We start from the raw sequence: 20,756 nt of genomic DNA on the forward strand, positions 1-20,756 counted from the left end.
TGTAATATAGCTCTTCTTAATATTTATTCTTTAGACTCGGGGGAAACAGCTGATTTTTTTACAGCACAATTTGCATAATATCTCAACACATCCTGTGTACAACCACAAAACCATAACATTAGATTTGTTGTTTTTACACTGAGTGAAAAACAAGACAATTTTACAAGCATATTTCTTTACAGTCAGCATACAGATAAATCTATACATATTCTGTTTTTTAAACATAATCTGTAGGCAAAATATACTGACAAACCATCAACAAAACATGCAACATCCAAAACATAAAGTCTCAGACAACTATTGAAGTTGAATAGATTTTTTTCCCTTTGTGTTGTTTCTGCCGTATACGGGACGTGGTTGCACAGATAGTCATTGGTTGACAGCACATGTTTTGATTACACAGTCAACTCCCCTTATACAACTATAGACACGCATTGCTGTACAATAAGTCTTTTGTGATTTTTTTCAACACTCACATGCTCAAACTTCAGACAATAAAAACATTCAGTCTTTGTAGAAAATAAACACTTTATGTACACATGTCAAAGGACTTGATTCACATTCACACCCCTCAGAACAACAACAAATGGATGGTTTCACAATTACAGGCAACAGCTGATCTGAACAAACAGTAGCTTGAGGGAAAGTCTAATGAAACACGAGGGGTTAAACAGTCATGACTGAGCAATGGGGGGAATATGTCTTATTTACTGTACTTTGTACACAGACTTGTTAAGTAGACTATGAGCAGGACGAAGTAAGGAAATTTCTCCCCAGATTGTGCATTGTGTTCAGGAACCCCATCGTGTCTGCGTGTTTTTCTTTTGCCACATAGATACAAAATGCACACCACAATATTTTTCTGCCACCACATACACCATGAGTCAATTCATTTCAGTGCAGAAACACAAAACACGTAATCTTGCAAGTCATGACAGTTAAAATGGGACAAGGAAATCAACAATGTAATAATAAAGTGCACAAGCTCTATGTGGATGCCAACAGCTGTTAACATCAATTTATATTAAAATCAGTAAAAAAATCAATATAGTTAATAGTTCCTTTCAATGATGTACAAATTAAAGTTATTTTTCTATAAGACATATCTTTTTTAGACAGTGTGTTCACAGATATAACATTTATCAAACACATCTATGTTGCATAGAATTAAGAACTGATGGGTCTGGAATTTAAAAAATAAAAATAAAAATCAAGATTGGCACAGCAAAATAATTATCTGAAAAATCAACCATGTTCCCTTTCTTATTATATTCTCTCTTTTGTTATCCTTTGCTAGAAGATTTAAGTGACATCTTGTTCTAAGTGTGTTGGTTGTCTCTCCTCAGTTCTATTTAATTCTTACAAAAATTGCATCAGCCCTGTGATATGCCTAAATACACTGACAGTAAGTCTGAGGGTCACGTGATAGTGTTTTTTTTAATTATTATTATTCTGTAGATGCTGTGGCAAAACATGACAGGATGAATACACGGGTCACCTCCTCCACATTAGTTCTTCTGACTTACTGTAAATATGACTGAACCCCGGTGGGCCTGAGTGAGAGTTTTGGTCACAGGCAGTGAAAGAGGCTGGTTCACTGTGTTGCAACGGGAGTCACTGACACAAAACAGCATAGTGAGTTTTACAGCACAGCCAGACACACACAGGGAACCTCGACAGTTGACTGGTAAGAATTTTTTTTTTTTCTTCTTCATTTTGAAATGATTTTTTGGGTAAAACGCCGACCGGGGGGCTTTTACTAATACACAGAAAGCAGAGCTGCCATACTAATCTGTTGACAGTTGCAGATCTACGTATGGTTTTGACACAACTTGTGTGAATTACACGTCCATTCCAACGTGATGGACTACACAGAAATAAATATTAGCATACTCTGACCAACTACAACAGCCTTGTAGTAAAATGTTGTACACATGACACAGATATGAACTCTTGTCATCCTCCACTGTTGGCTTGTAACATTCAAATACAGCATGTGTGCTGGACTTCCAAAACATGAAATGCTGTTCGTTTTTATTGTAAATCTAACCTACCCTACGCAATGGCATGCCACTGGATGATGACCTCGACCAAATTGTAATCTATCACAGCCCTGTTGAATATCTAGTGGTGCGTCAGTGTGATCAGAGGACCGAAGGAGCTGCTTCTCGTGAGCTCACATAGGTCCACATTCACATAACAGCCTACACCATAGACTAAAGTAGCCTACTGGATTGTCAGTGCGCCACCCACAGCCTCAATCTAGAGATCATATGTCTATATCTTATTACATATTGTGACAAGAGAACTCTTATACTGTATATTTAGATATATTCTGCATCTGATATCTTTGTATATTATATAAACATCACACTGTACAATGTGATTCTCTGATATGCTCTATTATCTGCATGTGTGATATCTACAATCTGAAGTGCTGTACATGTTATCTTCATCTCATAGCAAAAGTCAACCGGCTGACTCTGTTCTAAATAGGCTTTTGTTATTTTTATTTTTTTTCTCCGTTTTTACATGAAACTGAAAGACTATCATACAAAAACATTATGCATTCCTTCATCATTACATATTTCAAGACCACTTATGTCCACACACGTCACAACCATCATTTGGGCATTACAACAAAGACTCCCATATGAAGAAAAACACAATGCTAATTCGGGAGATGATTCTGTGATCAAAGTCAAATTCATTGTTTTTGTCATCTTTCCCTCTGACGGATATGTTAGCTCAGTTGCACAGCACCAAAAAAAGTCTTATGTGTGATGATGGAATAGGAACTATGGTGAGAAAGACATCACTGCTCTCAAAGCCATATTGCTGCTAAGTCTGTTTAAGTGCCTGCATGTTTTGCATCCTACGAGCAAAGTCTACAGCCAGCGGAGACTCGACATGGGAGGAGGTGGACATGTGTGCTGGCAGTTTTGGACTGATACAGTTGTCATGATATTAGCACATGATTCCCTCCTTCTTATAACCCATGAACTGAGGAAGTTAAAGGAAGAATGGAGGAATTAAATGGATCTTTTATTTTCCTCGTCTTGATTATTTTTTTTTCTCTCATTCATCTTTTTGTCAAACCGGATCTCTGAACTAGAACATTCTGGCTTCACCTTTCGTTGATCTGACGCGTCTTTGTCTTTTTTGGTGTGGTGCTCAGGGGTTGGTCAGAGTGGAGCTGACGAACAACTTGTGCCAGCTGACCACTCTCTTCCTCATGTCCACCTTATCCAGCCAGATGTAGGCTTCTCCTATCAGGGTCTTCTTCATGAACTTGCCTCCGTTGGACACCAAGAACAGCTAAAAAAGTACATTGGAGAAAGAAACAACTTCGTCATTGCTTATTCTGAACTCCTGAACCGCCTGAAACACCATGTCAGAAGTCCGGCCTTACTTCTGTAACTTGTCACTGCGTAACACAGCCTCGCCATCTGCTATTGTTGTGAAGACGTGGAAGGTACAAACAAATTAGCCAATTTCTCTGGTATTGGCCAAAAGAACCAACACAAAAGTCATCTACTCCTATCTGAAGATGTAGAGACCCGGTGGGTTACCTTTGTTTTGGGGGAGATTTCCGTACAATGACAAAAACTATTAAACTGTATTGTGTAGTTTTGTCATGGACAGCTCCAGCAACGAGCTAGAGAATACATTGATACCACGTTCGTGACCTGACTTTGAAAGCTGTAAATTTTGCCATGTTTTATGTTGGTACTGTTTTGTTCGTTGAACTGGGTGTTAGCATGTTGCTCAGCTTATGTGGCTACTCCCAGTCTAGTATTGTAATATTAAGGGACTGCCAAGAGAAACTGTGCGAACTTTAAGCATCATTTGAAGCTCAACTAAATAACGAGGAGTAGGTTGGATGCCATTAACATTTTTTTAATGTTGCTTTTTGGGTCTTTGTTGATGAAGGTTCTCAGTCATCCAGGCCATGGTAATTGTATCGTGTGCTGTATCGTAGGCAACTGGACATGTTTCAGTTTCTTGAAATCAACGACCCACAAGTGGCCCTAACGACTCTGAAAGGACACTCCCACACAGAGTTTAAAAGCCTGCAACTCGCCTCCAGTTAGTTAGAACTGAAGGAGCCTCTTGGATGAGAGGTGAAACGTCTTCAAGGAACTGAAACACGGCTAGTTGCCTACGATGCAGCACACTGCAGCGCTAGGTCAGCTAGTGTTGTTGGAAGAGGTGTGCTTTGGCATGGTACGGTTGCTCATGCACGAGCACAAGCACGGGTGTGCAACGAGGTCATGAAGCATAATCATGCGTTTGACGCCACCTTGCATAATCAAGAATTTCAGGATTGTGAGAGGGCCATCTATGACCAAAACGACACAGAATAAGCCACAAAAAAGTGACGACGTATGTACAAGAGGTAACCTTGCTCAGGCCCGGTTGCGGCTGGAGCAACCTTCCTCCAGTCACCCGCTGGTGACTGCAGAGGAAGGACAATCTTGCTTCGTGTGAATGCGCCCTTAGTCTGTAACTGTCTCATTTGGGTATTTGTTATACCTGTATGGAGTGTCCAGTTGGGTTGAGGGGGAATCTGAAGGTCTCGTTGAAAGAGGGCTCCCTGTCATGTCGACAAACTCTGGTCTTCTTCTTAATGATCCTCTTCTGAGTGGCTACGTTTACCACATACAGCTTCACATACAGGTCTGAAGGCAAGTTAGATAAATGATGAATATGGATTAGTGAACCTGCAACCTATTCAAAAATACTAAGAGCACAAGTTTATATACTTGCACCCATGCATGTGCACAAATACATGCTACTTCCAGACCTGGTAGGTGGTCCGGGCTCTTGAACTTGTAAGTGATGTTTCTGCATTGAAGAATCTCCAAGACCAGCTGGTCCCCTTCTGTCTTCACCTCCTTCTTGAGAGCGACCTTGATCTCCCCCATCACTTGTGTTTTACCAGCTAAAAACAACAACGACAGAGAGATGTGGAGGATCAGTTTTTAAAATTAAGTTTTAGATTTCAGTATTTCTTTATTTGGATAGCCCTGACTGAACCCTACGCTACAGAATGTGCAGCGCATAAATACATAGTGGACAGTCATTCCTACATCTGTGGGTTTTTTTAACTGTTATATTTTCATCTTTGTTGCTGGAACACATATTGCCTACGGCAGAAATACATTCATCAGCATTGCAGAAGAAAATGGGTTGGACTTAGCAACCGACTTTGAGATGATCACTGCCCACGGCATCGTTTGACCATCCAACCTGACCAGGCTGATTGCCCCAGGGAGGAGAGGTAAGCAGTCATGCTAATCCCTTTTGAATTTAAGGCTGCCCCTGCTAATGTCCAGTCCCAGGAACATGAAATGGACCTAATGGGACAACTAAAAATTGTTGTTGTGTCCACATCTTTACAGAGACCTGTCTTCTTCACAAAAAGATTGCACTCGATGGGCGGACAGATTTGACAGAGCCTAGGGCTACATCGGGACAAGGAGAGGTGGACTATGTGTTTACATTATTGATGCTTGGTACTCACATACAGTCAGAGTTGGTGTTTCTCTGATGTCGAACATCTACTGTATAACGCTCTTTACATTCACTCTGACGCAAATTCAAAAAATGTGTGTTTCTGTATATATGTACTGTATATAAATAGCAGTATATATGTTCTATGTTTGAGTAGCATGAAGGAGTTACAAACTCTCACTGCGTTATGAAAATCACCTTGAACTTGTACCTGCATATTCCTGCAGTTGCACAGAAAAGTGTGTTCTCCTCGTGTCACTGAAGATCATTTAAATTATTTAAAAATACCGCATCACTAAACCTGGGCTCAGCAGAATCAAACCAGGTCAGGGAACATCTCTTCACTTTCATATGGGTCTTATCGGCTGCCGTGTGTCTCTCATTGAAGTCTAAGGGTTTTACTAAGACAGGCTGACTTAAATGTGTTAAGTGAGTCATCAGGCACCATGAAAATGACCCCCTGGCCCTCATACTGTATCTGTGTAACAGCTGCCAGGCTTACAGCCTAAGTTGACCTTGGACTCATTGTTACAAATTGAAACTAGAGATGGAAGAGAGGCATCATGACACCTGAGCTTCATGAACCGTAGATATAGTTATGACAGCGGGTAGGATAGTGTGACATCCACTTGTCTTCCACCATCCCGAGCCATGCATTTAGTCATTAGGCTGGGTAAATATCGCTAATTGACAATAAGCACTTGACTGATCATTTGACTCCACAATTGACTATAGTCATTATGAAAACACACTGTAGAGGTGGTTAAATGAATGGCTGGGAAATACAAATAAATAAATAAACAAATAGGCTTTACACAATGTATCCAGCAGATGGAGACCTACGATCAAATAAGAAAACATCAGAAATCATATGTTTTACTTTCAAAGCAGGTTTTACAATAAACAGAGGTCATTTCCAGAACTTGCCTTCATTTTCTGGAGTGCCTAGTTGGTTCTTGTCGGTGCCGTTGGGAATAGTCTTACCGCTGCGAGAAAAAACAACCAAACGAGCACTGCTTTATTCACAAGAAACACCACCAAACATACAGAATGACAAGGCAATACTAGGCATTGCTGTGGTCTTACATCCGTGGCACTTGAAAAATGGCACTGTCCACTCCAGTGTCTGCCCCCTCGTCCCCATCCAGACCTCCATAGGCGTCTCCCACAAGACTCGGGGCAGACAGCACCACTGACCCTGAGACATCACCCAGTCGGTGTCCTGGTCCTGTGGGTGGCAAGAGTGAGTGTGATGGTGAGGAAATATCTATCTATCTATCTATCTATCTATCTATCTATCTATCTATCTATCTATCTATCTATCTATCTATCTATCCAAAGTATCTGACTTTGCAGGGAGTTATTCTTACACAGCAGCAAACACAGAGCGTCTTCACTGACTCAGCATTTGCCACACATGCATGCACGTCCAACAGATAAGTTGAAACACTTCACACCCCCAGCTATCAATCACTGACAGTGATGCTGTCTGTCACACATAACTTTGACTGAGCATCACATAACAGCATATCAGGGGAGGGACAGATTAATGCAGATGACACCCCGTCCTTGCATTTAGCAGTGCAGTGGGTAACCTTGGTTAACTCATACAAGGCCACTGCCAGTCCCTTCAATCAAAATAAATGATGGTCGCTAAGTTTAAATCACACAGGAAGATTAATTCAGTGTGAGACATTATGGATGTTTCCATAGGTTTCATAATTTCCTCTTGGCTCCTGGCTGCTGTTGAGTTATGCTCATACAGTATGAAAAAGTGTGATTAGCTCAGGGAATATGTGAAGTGTTTCTGTCTAGACCGAGGATGGATATATGCTTTGCCTTCATGGTCACAGTGTCCACTGTCTATATTGGCTTCAAAACAATGACTAATAGTAATTAGATTATATTTGAAACACAATCTGTGACTCAAAGGCAATAGTTGGGAATCCCACTTCTATAGCCACGAAAACATAAGTTACAACAAAAGTTACAAATGAAAGACACACATGCACGACACTTTCAGTACACACATGAAAATCATTAAAATATATTTATTTTTTGCTTTAATTATTTACACATTTGGTCATATGTTAGACTTTATTTTGTTTCTTAACTATTTTTTTTTTTGTTAGTTTTTAGTTTGATTTTAATTATTAATAACATTTTTCCTACGTTGCCTCACCTTCCCTCGACACCTCTCTTCCTGGTTAGCTGACCGCTTTACTCTCATTGGCCGGTGAGTGCAGAGTGAGCCCCCTCTTGACTTTTGAACATCTCGGTGTGTCTGTGTTTCCTGGTTTGACTGGTTCAGCCTCACATTTGTGTCCCCTTTGTTTTAGGCGGTGGGTAGGGGCAGGGGATTGGGTAGGAGCGGGGAGCCTGTGTGCCATAACTGTGTGTGTGTCTGTGTGTGTGTGTTTGTGTGTTTTCTGACTTTTCTAAGGGTTCATTCTTATGGCACACGCATGCACACACAGAAAGAGACTCCAGCATCACAAAGTCCTCAGTGGCCAGGGAACAGTAGGCGGGGGAGCTTCAACTGCATGCTCAAATAGCTCTGACACTGGGCTAACTTATCTCAGGAAGGGATGACAACACAGTTCTTCCTTTTGAGGACATCACACTAAAGATTATGCATAAAACATGAACAAATATTGGTTTAATCATGTTAACACGGTGCAAGGCTTGTAAGGGATTGCCATCCCAGTTTGGTTTCTGTATAAGGGTTGGAGAGCTCCACACTGGGATTCTGTAGAAACCATATGCTTGGGATTGGCACATGCACAATTCATGTAGAAACAGGGGGGTCTGGGGCTCTTATTTTGGAAGTTATGAAATGTATATATATTTTTAAGTTATGTTGTGTTAAGAACTTACAGGAACATACTTTATGACACCTTTTGTCCTATTTAATATACCCAAATAGGTGGCAAAAATATTAAACAGATGGGGAATGTGAAATATTATATCATATTATAATATTATTATGTATTTAGTGCTGTGAATGTGCCAGATTCATACATATTTAATTTTTGATTTAAAGACTGAATAAAATAAGAATTTTACAGAAAGTTTCGTTTTTCTCATATCTCAGCTTTTTAGTCTTTCAGCTGCCATGGATTTTGTTTAGCGACAAGATCGATCTAACTTGGAGGAGGCAGTTTAAAACTAGGGTTATTAATCTAAAACAAATGACTTTGCTCTCAGATAAAAAAGTTAGTTGAGGAGAGCAGAAGGCAAAGGTAAAATGTTAAGGAGGTGAACACACAGCGGTTCAGGTTTTTCATCAAACAATCTCAACAAAAGCTTTGCATGCGCAGGAAAAAGGAAGCATGTCACAGGAAGTGTATCATGGGTAGGGGAGGGATTTACTTGGTTGCAGACGGGACTGTTGCACAGCAGCCTCGGCAGCAGCAATGGCTATCCCAGCGTCCTCGAGGTGGGCCTGAGTGACGCTGCTCTTGCTTTGGCTTCGGGAGGGGCCGTGGGAGCGCAGTTGGCCATCAGAGGAAGATTTGGAGCTGCCTGGGCTGCTGTGGGACTTTTCCAAGGGCAGCATCTGCATGTCTGGAGGAAGATGAAATGAAGAGTTCAGACTGCTAATGGGCCGGAGAAAAAAAAAAAAGATGAAAATATTCCAAACTGCTCACAGTATTTAATATTTTCTGCTCCACAGTGTGCCTGATTGTGCCATGTAGCAGTTGACAAGCACATTGAGTGTAATTATAGCTGTCAAATAATGATCAGCATTTTGTATCTATGGCAACAGACTCTATCTCTATGACAACTAACCGGCAACCATATAAATAACACTTTTTTGCCGCAAAGTGGAAACCTTCTAAGAATAATAATATCGGAGTCATGATTCAGAATAACCAATCATATAGGATTAACTCATTCATGGAAATTGTGTTAATTGAGGATGTGTGCATTCTTTTACCTTTGGCTGGATCAGGGAAGATTCCATGGCTTCGGCTCTTAATTACAGAGTTTTTAGGTGAATCATGACCCCCGTCTCCCTGTCCTGGTACATGGCCCTGTCCCATACCTTGCCCAGGCCCCATCCCAGGCACTGACATATAGCCTTGGCCATGTCCCTGACCATGACCCTGACCTGACCCAGACCCTGATGGGCCTTGAGCCGCATGGTGGGCTCTGCTGTGCTCAATGCTCTCACTCTGCTCTTTCAGAGGCAGCCAGCGGGGAGTGTTGTCTAGCTGGGTTGTGTTCGACAAGTCGATCAACACCTGAGACACAAATAACATAGAGACGCACACAGTGACATTTAGAGGGGAAAAATAATCTAATACCAAGCTCAGTCAGGTATAACGTGTAGAAAAAGACTCACTGATACAAAGGAACAAGTAAAGTTATTTGTAGGAAGGTAGACAAGAATTTGCTATAGAATAAGAATAAGAATTTACTAAAGAATTGTCAGGCATCCTGGATTTAGCACAAGATATGTAGCGCTGTTCAGAGGGGCATGAAGCAATGGCTGACTTCAGAGTTTATAGGAGGAGAGAGATAAGTCTAATATTATTAGGTTGTTTAAAGAAAAGTTGGTCCAGAAAACAGCAGAAACCTTTTGTCTGAGTTAAATCCTAAATGCATTTGACATTTTCAGACGTGGGATTCCGAAAAGCACTCACTTCTCCGAGGAAGTCATTGGAGGAGGATCTGTCATAGTCCCACACTGTCACCTCCAGCGTCTTTTTCTTTAACTGGATAGAAAGAGTGAAGAAGAGGAGAGAGCGGCGCAGATTATAATGACAGATCTTGTGTGCTTATGCATGTGTCCGGGAGACAATTTTGTATGTGTGAGTGTGTCTGTTTGTTTGCATGTGGGTGGATGAAGCATGAAAGAAAACAGCTCGTGCACACAGTATGTGCACTGCTGGAATGAATGCAAAACTATTATACAAGGGTAATTTACTGTGATCAGCAAAGAAGTTACATTAGATTTGTTATATTCCAATATATGTCCATGCATCTGTGCATGTATCTGTGGATGTGTGTATAAGAACACATGGGAGGAGATGGCAAAATATCTCAGAGGGAGGGGGGAGTGGGCAAAATGAGTGATGCTGCAGCATTTTTAAAAGCAGCTCCTGCCAGCAATGAGACGTGATTAACAGAGGGCAGCCCCAGAGGAGCCAGCTCTGCCTCCGCAGAAGGCCTCTATTCTCTGACCGCTAGAGCTACCTCATCTGAACTCATCCCTAACAGCTGCAATTACCGTCTGGGCAGAGCTCTGTCACAAAACGACCGTGCTCACCTCAGGGCACACGCGCACATGTACACGGTAGCGCCTGATTACCAAGTTTCTATAACTCTTTTTCGTTAAATGACACGCAGTTAGGCAGTCTGTGTTGAGACTGTGTGAGAGCGGATGATTGATGGTTGTTAACTTGAGTCTTGGGAGTGCTGATAAGAGGTTTCACAGGGATAGTGAGAACAGCCCTGGGGACAAGACATGAGGACAGAATCCTAATAAGAGTATAAGACACTTATACCAAAAGTGGGCCCACAGCAAGTACAGAAACTGCACAGGCGAGACAGAATGAAAGTTGTGTGTGTGTGTGTGTGTGCTTGTGCGTTTGTGTGTGTGTGTTGTACCTGCTCTAAGTGAATGTTCTTGTAGATGACGGTCTGGTTCCATTCTGGGTTCATGGTCTTCTGGGCATACCTGGTCCTTCTCTTGTTATCAGCACTGATAAGTCATGATATTCAGAATGATTGGTTGTCAGTAAGAAATTAAACATTCTCTTCCCTTCTTGACCCCAAAGGCAACACAATCACCAAACTGATATGCTCAAAAAATTTCAAATGGCTGAATAGATGCTTGTAAAACAATCTGTGGAGGCGTCAGAAAACAAATTCAGATGTAAGATGTTTTTTTGTTTTTTTTTTCTCAATTGTCTTGTTTTGACTGAGATGCTTTTACAAAAAATCACAAATTACTCCAGAGATAGCAGCTGAGGAGTGTTAAAAGGGAGAAGCATATAGAGAGAATAAAGCAATGATAGGAGTGTTCTTAAACACCATGAAGTACAGCAGATAATTGGACGGACAACAAAGGCCACAACAAAAGGATGGAGAACCACTTTGGAGACATAATTTGGAGAACTAAAAAAGGTGACACCAAACTAAAAGCAAAGATCAGCACCACGCTACCTTGCGTTCTGGACAACCATGACTTGGCTGAGGGAGTCCAGAAGAGGAAGAGGAGGGCAGATATCACAAACAAGAAAAGCAAAAACACAAAAAACAGTCAGAGAAGCCCAGAGAGCTCAAAGAAAAGGCAGTAAAGGATAGAGACCTGAGGCAATCAATATTCTCTGCAGGGTGCATCGCTGTTTTTGTGCCTAAGCAATGTGAAAACTTCACAATGATTACGACTGGTGCATGGGTGAGGGCCTGATTCACTATATCAGAGCTGTTTTTGAGATAGCGTGGCTGTGCACTCTGCGGCTAATGTGAGACAAAATACTCTTCAAATGAAACAGCATGAGAACAAAAGTGCTCTCCTACGGATCTTTCAGTTCTAACCTACACAGCGTGTAGGTAGAGAGGGCTTATAATCTCATAAACAGGTCTGATGGGGTCATTATCTAAGAGCAGATACTGTTACAGAGCAGATAAAGGCTGTATCGATCCGCTCGCTTGATATTCACTGACTCTTGGGAAGATACCGGAGCCGACAGGATAAGAGGAGGAAGGAGGAGTAGGGAAGGACATGAAACTAGGCGACAATAGGAAAACTTTGGTCAAAAGTGGGCATGAAGAGGAAGAGCTTGTGAACTATGTTTTCACACATGTAGGCTGGGATCTTTCAAAAGGATCCCCTCTCACAGCTTCGTATAAAGTCTAAAACACCCGTCCATTGATTGATAGAGATCGCATCAAATTACACCACAACTGACTGCCTCATGTCATCATGTCCGGTCTCATTCTCTCGTACAAACTCAAGTAGTTAGTCAGTTCCGTATAGCACAGTCGATACAAAGTCAGAAAGAAATAGGGGGAGAGAAAACAAGACAGACACAGAAGCAGAAAGGGAGACAAAGACCAGACATTTCGTGAAAGACTCAAAACAAGCTCGGAGCTCACCCTCTCCCTGGCAAGAGGTAGACCTTGACAAAAGGGTCAGAGTAGCCGTCGTTGTCCCTCGGGGCCAGGTTTCTAGCCTGCAGGACGTGGACGATCAGATTTCCGAGGTTCCTGTCATAGTTGATCTGGAGCTGAGAGGGAACGAGTGGAGCGGAGAAAGATGTGTGTGAGAAAGATTTACATCTACTACATCTGAAAGAAAGAAATCTCTCATACTTTTAGTACTTCTCTACCTGAATTTCTCCAGTGATGGGATGAGGTATCCTCATTATCTCTGATTGCTGTGAAAAAAAGGTGTGGAAGAAAAAGACAAGTTAATATCAGACTTCAGCCATTACCTTAAGATTAGGTTTCAGTAAATGGTGCTCTGACTTCACTCTTGAGATATTGTCAGTGTGCAGATGAATGGAGTGTCCTTGCGGAGAAGATGCCGAGTAAAGATTTCTCACCGGATCTATGAGCCTCAAGAGAGATTTGACTATCTGAGCCATGTAATTGACTGGAAAAGTCCCCGAGTGAAGTTTGAGAAGGTTAATCAATCATGTGAGGTGCTTATTGCTCACAATTTACAATGTACAAATATTCTACTGGCTGTTTCACATTTTATGCTGATTTGTGTTACACAATGTATCCTCTGCTTTTCTATCAGTGTGACAGGCCTGCCGCGAATCAAACATTTACACATTTGTTTGTAATGAAGCACTTACTGCCCATTTCATGTGGGAAGGAACCCAGACCCAGGGTCATGCAGCGTACCAGACAGTTTTCTGGTCCCACTATAATTGACCTGTCATTCTCCGAAGAACACAATCACACCGTTTGACCTTCACATGAGACCTCCTCTTTGTACTGCCGTATGATGCAACACTAACAGAGGCGCATGATAGATCACACAGGGTTTCACGGATACCCCTTTTTAACTAAGGTGGTTCAGATGCTGGTTCGGAGCCAGTGGGGGTGCGTGGTTATCGTGACTGAAGATCAACTAAAATCGCTTGTGACCGCCATTTTTAAAAACCAGAGCTTGTGTATTCTGACTTATCCATTGGAGAATAAAAAAACAAAAGAGTTTCACTATGAACAAAACAAAGAAGTGGTTCAGTCATGTTTGAATGTCAAAGCCAGGAGCAAATCTTGTAAAGAGTCGATGGAGTCTAGCATAGCTGCTCCTAGCAATGCTGGAAAATTGGAGACCTAGAAGAGCATGTCTGAAGTGTACTAACCTTGGGCCGTTGTTTCTTGTTTATGGCAGGGGAAGCAGGCTGGCCAGGACTCGGTACACCACTGGAGGCAGCTGATCCAGTACCCGAGTGGAGGAGGGCAGAGCGCTCCAGTGCGGAGAGTACACCCAAACCTCCAGGCCCAACCCCCGTTCCAGCCACACCAGGTCCCTGCTGCAGGGACACCTTCTGCAATTCTGCAGCCAACTGATTAGGGTCCACACCAGGGGAACGCTGTCCACCTACTGAGACAAACGTGCATAACAATATATATTGTATTTATGTGGATAACGGTACACATATAACATGCATGCATGCAGACATATCAACGAAACCTCGTACATACCAGCCTTAAGCTGGACATGGTGCTCCAGGACTTGTGGGTGCTCAGGGTCAGACAGCATATTAAGGTCACTGTTTGGATCCATACAGGAAATTTATGATGGAATATCAACCAGTGTATCTTAGCAGTAATCAGTCACAGAGTGATATTTGTCAGATGAAAGGGTGTGGAATGAAGAGAAGGGAGAGGAGGGAGGAGAGAAGGTGTACATGGGTGTGTAGTTACCATATTGCAACTAAACATGTAGGAGTTTCAGTGGGACAGAGGGGTAAATGATGACAGATGTAACTCACAGTCTCACACAGAGCTCCGCCTCGGCACATGGCTGGCCCATAATGCACTGCACTTCTTCATAGGTCTTTGCTGTCAGAGGAACTCCGTTCCACTCCAACACCTGCATTCCTGTGTTGTGATAAAAGCAAGCATGCAGATTCAGAGATAAAACATTTCTCAGACAATATGTTATAACCTGTGGCTAATTCATTCCACCAGATCCCTACATACAGAACACGACTCAGTCTGGATGGTGCAGTCTACATGCTCACATAGCAGAAGTAATAGTTCAATTTGTAAAACACAGAGTGGAAAATTTTAATAATCTCATTTTCAATTAGGCTTTTGTGTCCACTTTGACATTGCATCATTGTAGCATTACACACACAGCACAGCAACATAAAGGCAGGGTTTTGCACACAGTCCTGCTTTTGCTCAAACAAAGAATGGTCAGAAGGACAAGAAGTGAAACAAAACAACACACTCCAAAACCTAATATTAAAGCAAAATTATGTAGAAATTGGCATTTTGGATGATTTGGTAAACACAAATCCCTGGTCTTCAACATCTTGTCAGATGTAATACAGGTGCTAATTACAGACAAAACTATTTACATCATAACAGCGTCATGTATCTCGAGGTAAACATGTATGTGACACTGAGCTCCTACCCTCTCACTGAAGTTACATACAAGGGCAGAAACAAGTGATGGGGGGGCAGAGTGGCTGAGACAGAAACACCATTCACCAGATTACATTACCTGTTATTTTAAGGTAAAAAGGCACATAATGTTGCTTTAACATGTGTATCTTATTAATGTTATATAAAAATCAGTGCACAGCAAACTCAAACTTCCAACCCAAGGCCAGCATGAGGCCTCACTTACACAACTGAAAACTGGTCTTCAGATGGGACTTCTGCTTACGAAGCAACTCAGCAGCTGCTGCGACAATAGAAGCTTGAATTAATATCTCCATATCCTTCTGCACAAGCCATTATTCCCTCTGCTCCGGATATAATTCACCGTATCCTCCCCCACTTTATTTCTCTCTGAACCTGAAGGCATGTTCCGCTGCCATCCTCTTTCAGTAAAACAAACATCACATTTGCATAGTAACAATTCAGCATACGCTGAAAAGTAAACATTGCCAAGCTGACCGCTATTTCTATTTCTTCACTGCTTAGTATTAATGTCATGAAAACGAAGCCCAGTCCAACACGTCCTATTGTATTATTTCAAAACAAAAAATAAAAAAGGATGAAATACATCAGACCAGATACGGAAGAAGAAATACATGAGATGATCTGTCCTTCGCTCCCTCCCTCGTGCAGTAGCAAAGTCATGGCGGTCCCCATGGTGGAGCTCCCATTGAAGAGAGAAACTAGAACCAATTCCTTCCTAAAAATATCCTCAAACAGCGGGAATTATAACATTACACTTCTCTGTCCAAATAATAAACATGAGGAGATCAATCCTTTGAAAATTCTAATAAAGTACAAATTGTGGGGGGATTTTTTTTAATGTTCAGAAGCTGATTATGAGTGTGTGTGTGTGTGTGTGTGTGTGTGTGTGTGTGTGTGTGTGTGTGTGTGTGTGTGTGTGTGTGTGTGTGTGTGTGTGTGTGTGTGTGTGTGTGTGTGTGTGTGTGTGTGTGTGTGTTCTCCAATGCCTGCCATTGTGGGTTTGTGTCTCTGAAGCTAAATATAGCCTAATGACTAACATAGCCCAGTGCTGTGGAGGGTTGAGTTGACAGGCTTTTTTCTGTGTTTGGATGCGATGTGTCAGGGAATGAGACGTGACAGACCACAACACAGAAGGCTACAGCAGCCGCTCACATCTCCATCTGGAATTCAGTGATTTAGGCAGAGATTTTTACTGGAGGCTCACATGGCTCTGATAGCTTAAAGATGCCTTAACACTGTTTATCTTCCAGGCCTTCGAAATGATATTCTTTTTACACTTATACATTATTTTTCCGGGGCTTTTTCCTTTCAAAAGATAAAAACTAATTTATACCATTTCCTTTTCTCATTCTCCTCTTACCCTCAACAACTTTTCCTGTTTGCTCGGCCGCGCCGCCAGGGGTAACCTTGGCAATGTACGCTCCAATCTCTCCTCGACTCCCTGGAATCTCCTTACCACCCACCACACGGATCCCAAGTCCATTCCCTGAGGGGAAAGTAAACATACAAATCCTAATTAGTAAAGCCGTGATAGGAAATAATTGTGTGCACAATCACTGTATGATATGTTTGTGTTTGCCTTACCTGACACACTGGTGTCCTTCAGGTCTCTCTTAAGCTTGATGCGAGTGTGAGGGAAGTTATAAGGGACCAGTTTCATCTGAGGGAGATTTGAAGGAATTTAGAGCATGAAGGAAAGAGGTTTCCCTTCAGGAAACATCTCAGGTTTACATGTCGAAAATCCAAGTAAGAAAACATCACAGTGTGCAGGTGAATGTTGTCAGCTTGGATCTCACCTGTCTCCTGTCTGACATGCTTCCGCTCTGCGGATGCCCTTCCCTTGGCTTATCAAACCAATCTGTGTCCTCTCTCCTCAGATGATAGGCTAGGCAGGGAGAGTAAGTGGTTTAAAAGCCATGCACACACAAGCACACACCTGCTGTATCCCTGACAACTTGATAAATCTCTGCTTTACACAAGGTAAATTGTGTAATTTAGGCAGAGATCAATCTTTCAACGAAGCTTTGACTAAAGTCTCTAGTGTGCATCATAAAGTGTGTCTCACATCCATCCCCCTTTGCTCAAAAGCAGGAAGATCTTCGATCTGTCCTGATTGGATAGGTGAAAGCAGAGAAGTATAAACTCTGTTCCACTCTATCCGACCCGTCTGTGGGATCAAATGATTACTGCAAACACTGAATGAAGGATGAGTAAAATTTCAAAGAGCATTTTAGGTTTGGCATGCTTTTGATACCATGCAATGCTCCCCGTCTGAGTGTAAGGGCTCCACATTTTCATAGATACTTTTTATGAATCATAGTTCTTAAAAGAAGCCCGGAAATATATATAAATATATATTGTGATATCTAATAATTTTAGCCACAACACTGTGGGTTGGAGTTGTCCCATTGTGTGTTTTTATTCTTCTTCTAATAATAATAATAAGTATCACTTCCACTGTACCTTTTGGTTTATGATTAAAAGCTTAATAACTGTCAAGTGGTAATGAACTATTTAATGTATTTGTGAGATACTGTACTATCCCCCTCCCTTCCCAAAAAAAAAAAAAAAAAGCTCACCAGACATGAACACGTTTTAAGCATGATATGCAACGTCTGACTGATATTAGATGTCTTCTGGCGGCACACATTTAGCATAATTATTGCAAAGCTCACAAAAATTTAAGCATCTAAAAAGTAAAAAATGATCTAAAGCCATGGTAACAAAGCAGGTTGGTGGGGAATGTGCTCCATTAGAAATGTGAGTCATCACTTTGGTGTTCAATAAATTGTCACTAAGGATAGAATGTGCGCAGATCTGCCAAACGTCTCTTTGTATTATCAATGATCTAATTCCACCAAGGAGATGCACCAGTAATGATGAAGAGAAACTGCCTTATGACCATTTATTACTGAAGGTAAATGTTGCCTATCTACATTTCTTAGATTAAAGAGCACTTATCAGTTCTGATCAGTATTTGAGTTGTCTGATCAAGAATCAGTAAAAAGTGGCAACATCGACCTTCAGAGTTCTCTCAAAATTGCCTGTACATATTTGCGCTGAATAGCAATTCAAACATATTTTAACACTTATGCATGATCACACATATACACGTGATTTTTTTTGCAAAAGTGCATGAACATGAATACTGCGAATGGGACTGATATGCTCACAGAGCCACTGTGATGTGCATTCATTCCAGAATGATGTATAACTGAAGCCACTACAGTAATATGACACATAAAAAAGACCTGGTGTCATTGAGATGGGGTTCTTTACAGAATGGATTTGACATGTCGACTACTAGAGATCCGCTAAATGACATGTATATACTGTTGAGATGTGGGTCATTCCAGAATGAGTCTGGTATGTTTACAAAATCAACCAGAGAAAGTGGATGATTCAGGACCATGATATGCGACATGGAGGCAAACAGTCTCTACTGTAACTACATGGAAATTGAGATGCTGTCTCACCTTCTATATTCCAGTTTGGGCCTCCAGCTGGGGTACAAAGTTATATGTTTTTTTCAGAAAGGCGTTCAACATATTTTCATTACTCTAACAAACTACAGGAACTACTCAAGACTAGATTTGTATTGTGAGAATACTTCAGCACATGCACTGAAAGCGGTAGTCAATGTAAGATACATGCTTGAAACTACTGAAAGTCTGACACTAGGAGCCTGTCAGACAGTTTACAGATTTAAGCAAAAGCATTGTGAAAAACATATAAAATACATTTTAGGGAAAAAAGCCATCTATCAATTAATGTAAGCTTGAGCCATAGTAGTACCATTGAAGTAAGGTCTTTTTAAACTAGTACTGTAAAATACTCTACCGTGTCTGATACTTTCATGAAAGATTCTGGCCTCATCTCTGTTCAAAGCCAGCATGGATTCACTTAGTGCTGTAATCAAGGCAGACGGACACTTACATGGGGTCAGGAGACATATCACCTTCTTATCAAGAATTTAACTATACCAATCCTTTGTAAATGGTCCAGAAACAAAGCTAAAAATTGCTAAACATATTTGTTAGTATTAGGCATTTTGATAGGTATCTGAAAATCAATGTGGATGGCAAAAAAACCCTCTTAGACTTTGTTCTACTCAGTGTTTTGCAACAGCCACTGACATTTTATAGCTTTGTATTTCACTGTCCAAATGTACATGTTTCTGCTGAATATGCTAAATCTAATTAAATCTTAAGAATAATGACTTTTCATATGGCATATTGATATCTACAGAAATGGATTTACCTAACCTAATGAAACACTACCAATCCCACATTTATAGAGATGGAGATAGTACATGTCAATAGTGGCTGTCAATCCCGAGGGGACATAGACATCTCACATATTAATGAGACATCCACAGCAACACCCAACAAGCAGAAAACATTCACTTTATTAAGATGGAAATGGAAAACGTATGTATTGCACAACATGCAAGGATGCAAAATCAGATACAGATAGAAAATTAAAGATATACAAAAACAAAGACATACAGTTAACATAACACAGATGAGACACAATAATACGATGCTAAATGTAATTTTAAACATTACACGTTACTGCATGGTTGTCCTTGAGAGAAAGACGTTGCATTGCAATTCGGGTTAAAATAAAATCTCCTGCAAATTAGATTTCACTTAAATTGATGGGTGTGTGTCACTGACTTGCCATGAGTTATAGAGAAGCAACTACACAAAGTGAATGCCTAGACTGCACAACACTGAAGTGCATCCAGACACCCATGATTCAGCAGTATTCCTTTAAACCTCCTGCTGCTAGTTGTTAGCTGAAAGGGTGCCTGAGAAAGGAAATACACTTTTTTCTGAGGCGATGGCCTACTTCTCACAAAAACAGTGTTTTGCTCTGGAGATTGGTGGAGGAGGGGCTGGAAAAAAGAATAAGAGAATCCCTAGACACTCCTCGTCATACCCTCATGTAAAAATCCTTTACTACAGGTTTCTACAGTCTATACAGCATCTGTAAATGCCATCAACCAAACACAACTATATTCCTCTATGCACAGGCATAATTGTACATGATTTATAAGTTATGTTTATGAGGCACTTAACATTTTAGAACATGATTAAATGTTATATTGTTCTACTTTAACATCATTTTTGTCATTTAAGAATTTCTTGCACATTACGAAGCTTATATTTTGTATGTTAACTTGTACTAAAAGGTCATTTTTTGGTATCTCACTTTTAAGTATCAAAAAATATTCAGATATTCTACACCTGTACATTTCTGAACCACGCAGGTGTGCAATTATATGCAACAATCTCTCAGTATTTATGAATATTGATGACTGTGTTAGGTCGACCATGTATTCACTGAAAGCTCCCAATGTAGATATTTTGTTTAGGGTGATTGTAAAATATGTATTGCTTGGATTTTAAAAAAATATTGGGCTCTCACTAAGAATACAGCTGCCTTAATTTTAACATATGTGAATCAAGTTCAAGCCCATATACTTTATTCATATCAATTGTATGGATGACCATTTAACTATGATAAAGTAAAGCCATTGAAAAATCAAAAGACAAAGCATGCTGTTGAAATCACAGAACAAACATGGATAGAACTGATTAGTG

At 40.9% G+C, this 20,756-nt stretch overlaps 1 protein-coding gene across 7 annotated transcripts in view; it reads right to left on the reverse strand.

The window, feature by feature from the left end:
* pclob (piccolo presynaptic cytomatrix protein b) overlaps positions 1-20,756 on the reverse strand; it is a 61,891-nt gene continuing 41,135 nt past the window's right edge. For 3 of the 7 annotated variants that reach the window (XM_084364352.1, XM_084364353.1, XM_084364351.1), the window contains exons 18-37: positions 18,988-19,056; positions 18,624-18,650; positions 16,944-17,032; positions 16,732-16,807; positions 16,508-16,633; positions 14,484-14,592; positions 14,194-14,261; positions 13,851-14,092; positions 12,861-12,908; positions 12,628-12,758; positions 11,692-11,718; positions 11,134-11,227; positions 10,167-10,238; positions 9,458-9,764; positions 8,890-9,084; positions 6,604-6,745; positions 6,445-6,503; positions 4,808-4,945; positions 4,537-4,682; positions 1-3,318 (exon numbers count right to left, since the gene is read on the reverse strand). In XM_084364352.1, the coding sequence (XP_084220478.1) occupies positions 3,175-3,318; positions 4,537-4,682; positions 4,808-4,945; positions 6,445-6,503; positions 6,604-6,745; positions 8,890-9,084; positions 9,458-9,764; positions 10,167-10,238; positions 11,134-11,227; positions 11,692-11,718; positions 12,628-12,758; positions 12,861-12,908; positions 13,851-14,092; positions 14,194-14,261; positions 14,484-14,592; positions 16,508-16,633; positions 16,732-16,807; positions 16,944-17,032; positions 18,624-18,650; positions 18,988-19,056 (2,309 nt within the window). In that variant the 3' untranslated portion in view covers positions 1-3,174. The remainder of the gene's footprint in view (positions 3,319-4,536; positions 4,683-4,807; positions 4,946-6,444; positions 6,504-6,603; positions 6,746-8,889; positions 9,085-9,457; positions 9,765-10,166; positions 10,239-11,133; positions 11,228-11,691; positions 11,719-12,627; positions 12,759-12,860; positions 12,909-13,850; positions 14,093-14,193; positions 14,262-14,483; positions 14,593-16,507; positions 16,634-16,731; positions 16,808-16,943; positions 17,033-18,623; positions 18,651-18,987; positions 19,057-20,756) is intronic. The other 4 variants (XM_084364354.1, XM_084364356.1, XM_084364355.1 and 1 more) reach the window with 4 other exon arrangements.

The sequence above is a fragment of the Pagrus pagrus genome (genome assembly GCF_965226575.1).
Source record: "Pagrus pagrus genome assembly, chromosome: 10".
In the NCBI taxonomy this organism is placed as follows: domain Eukaryota; kingdom Metazoa; phylum Chordata; class Actinopteri; order Spariformes; family Sparidae; genus Pagrus; species Pagrus pagrus.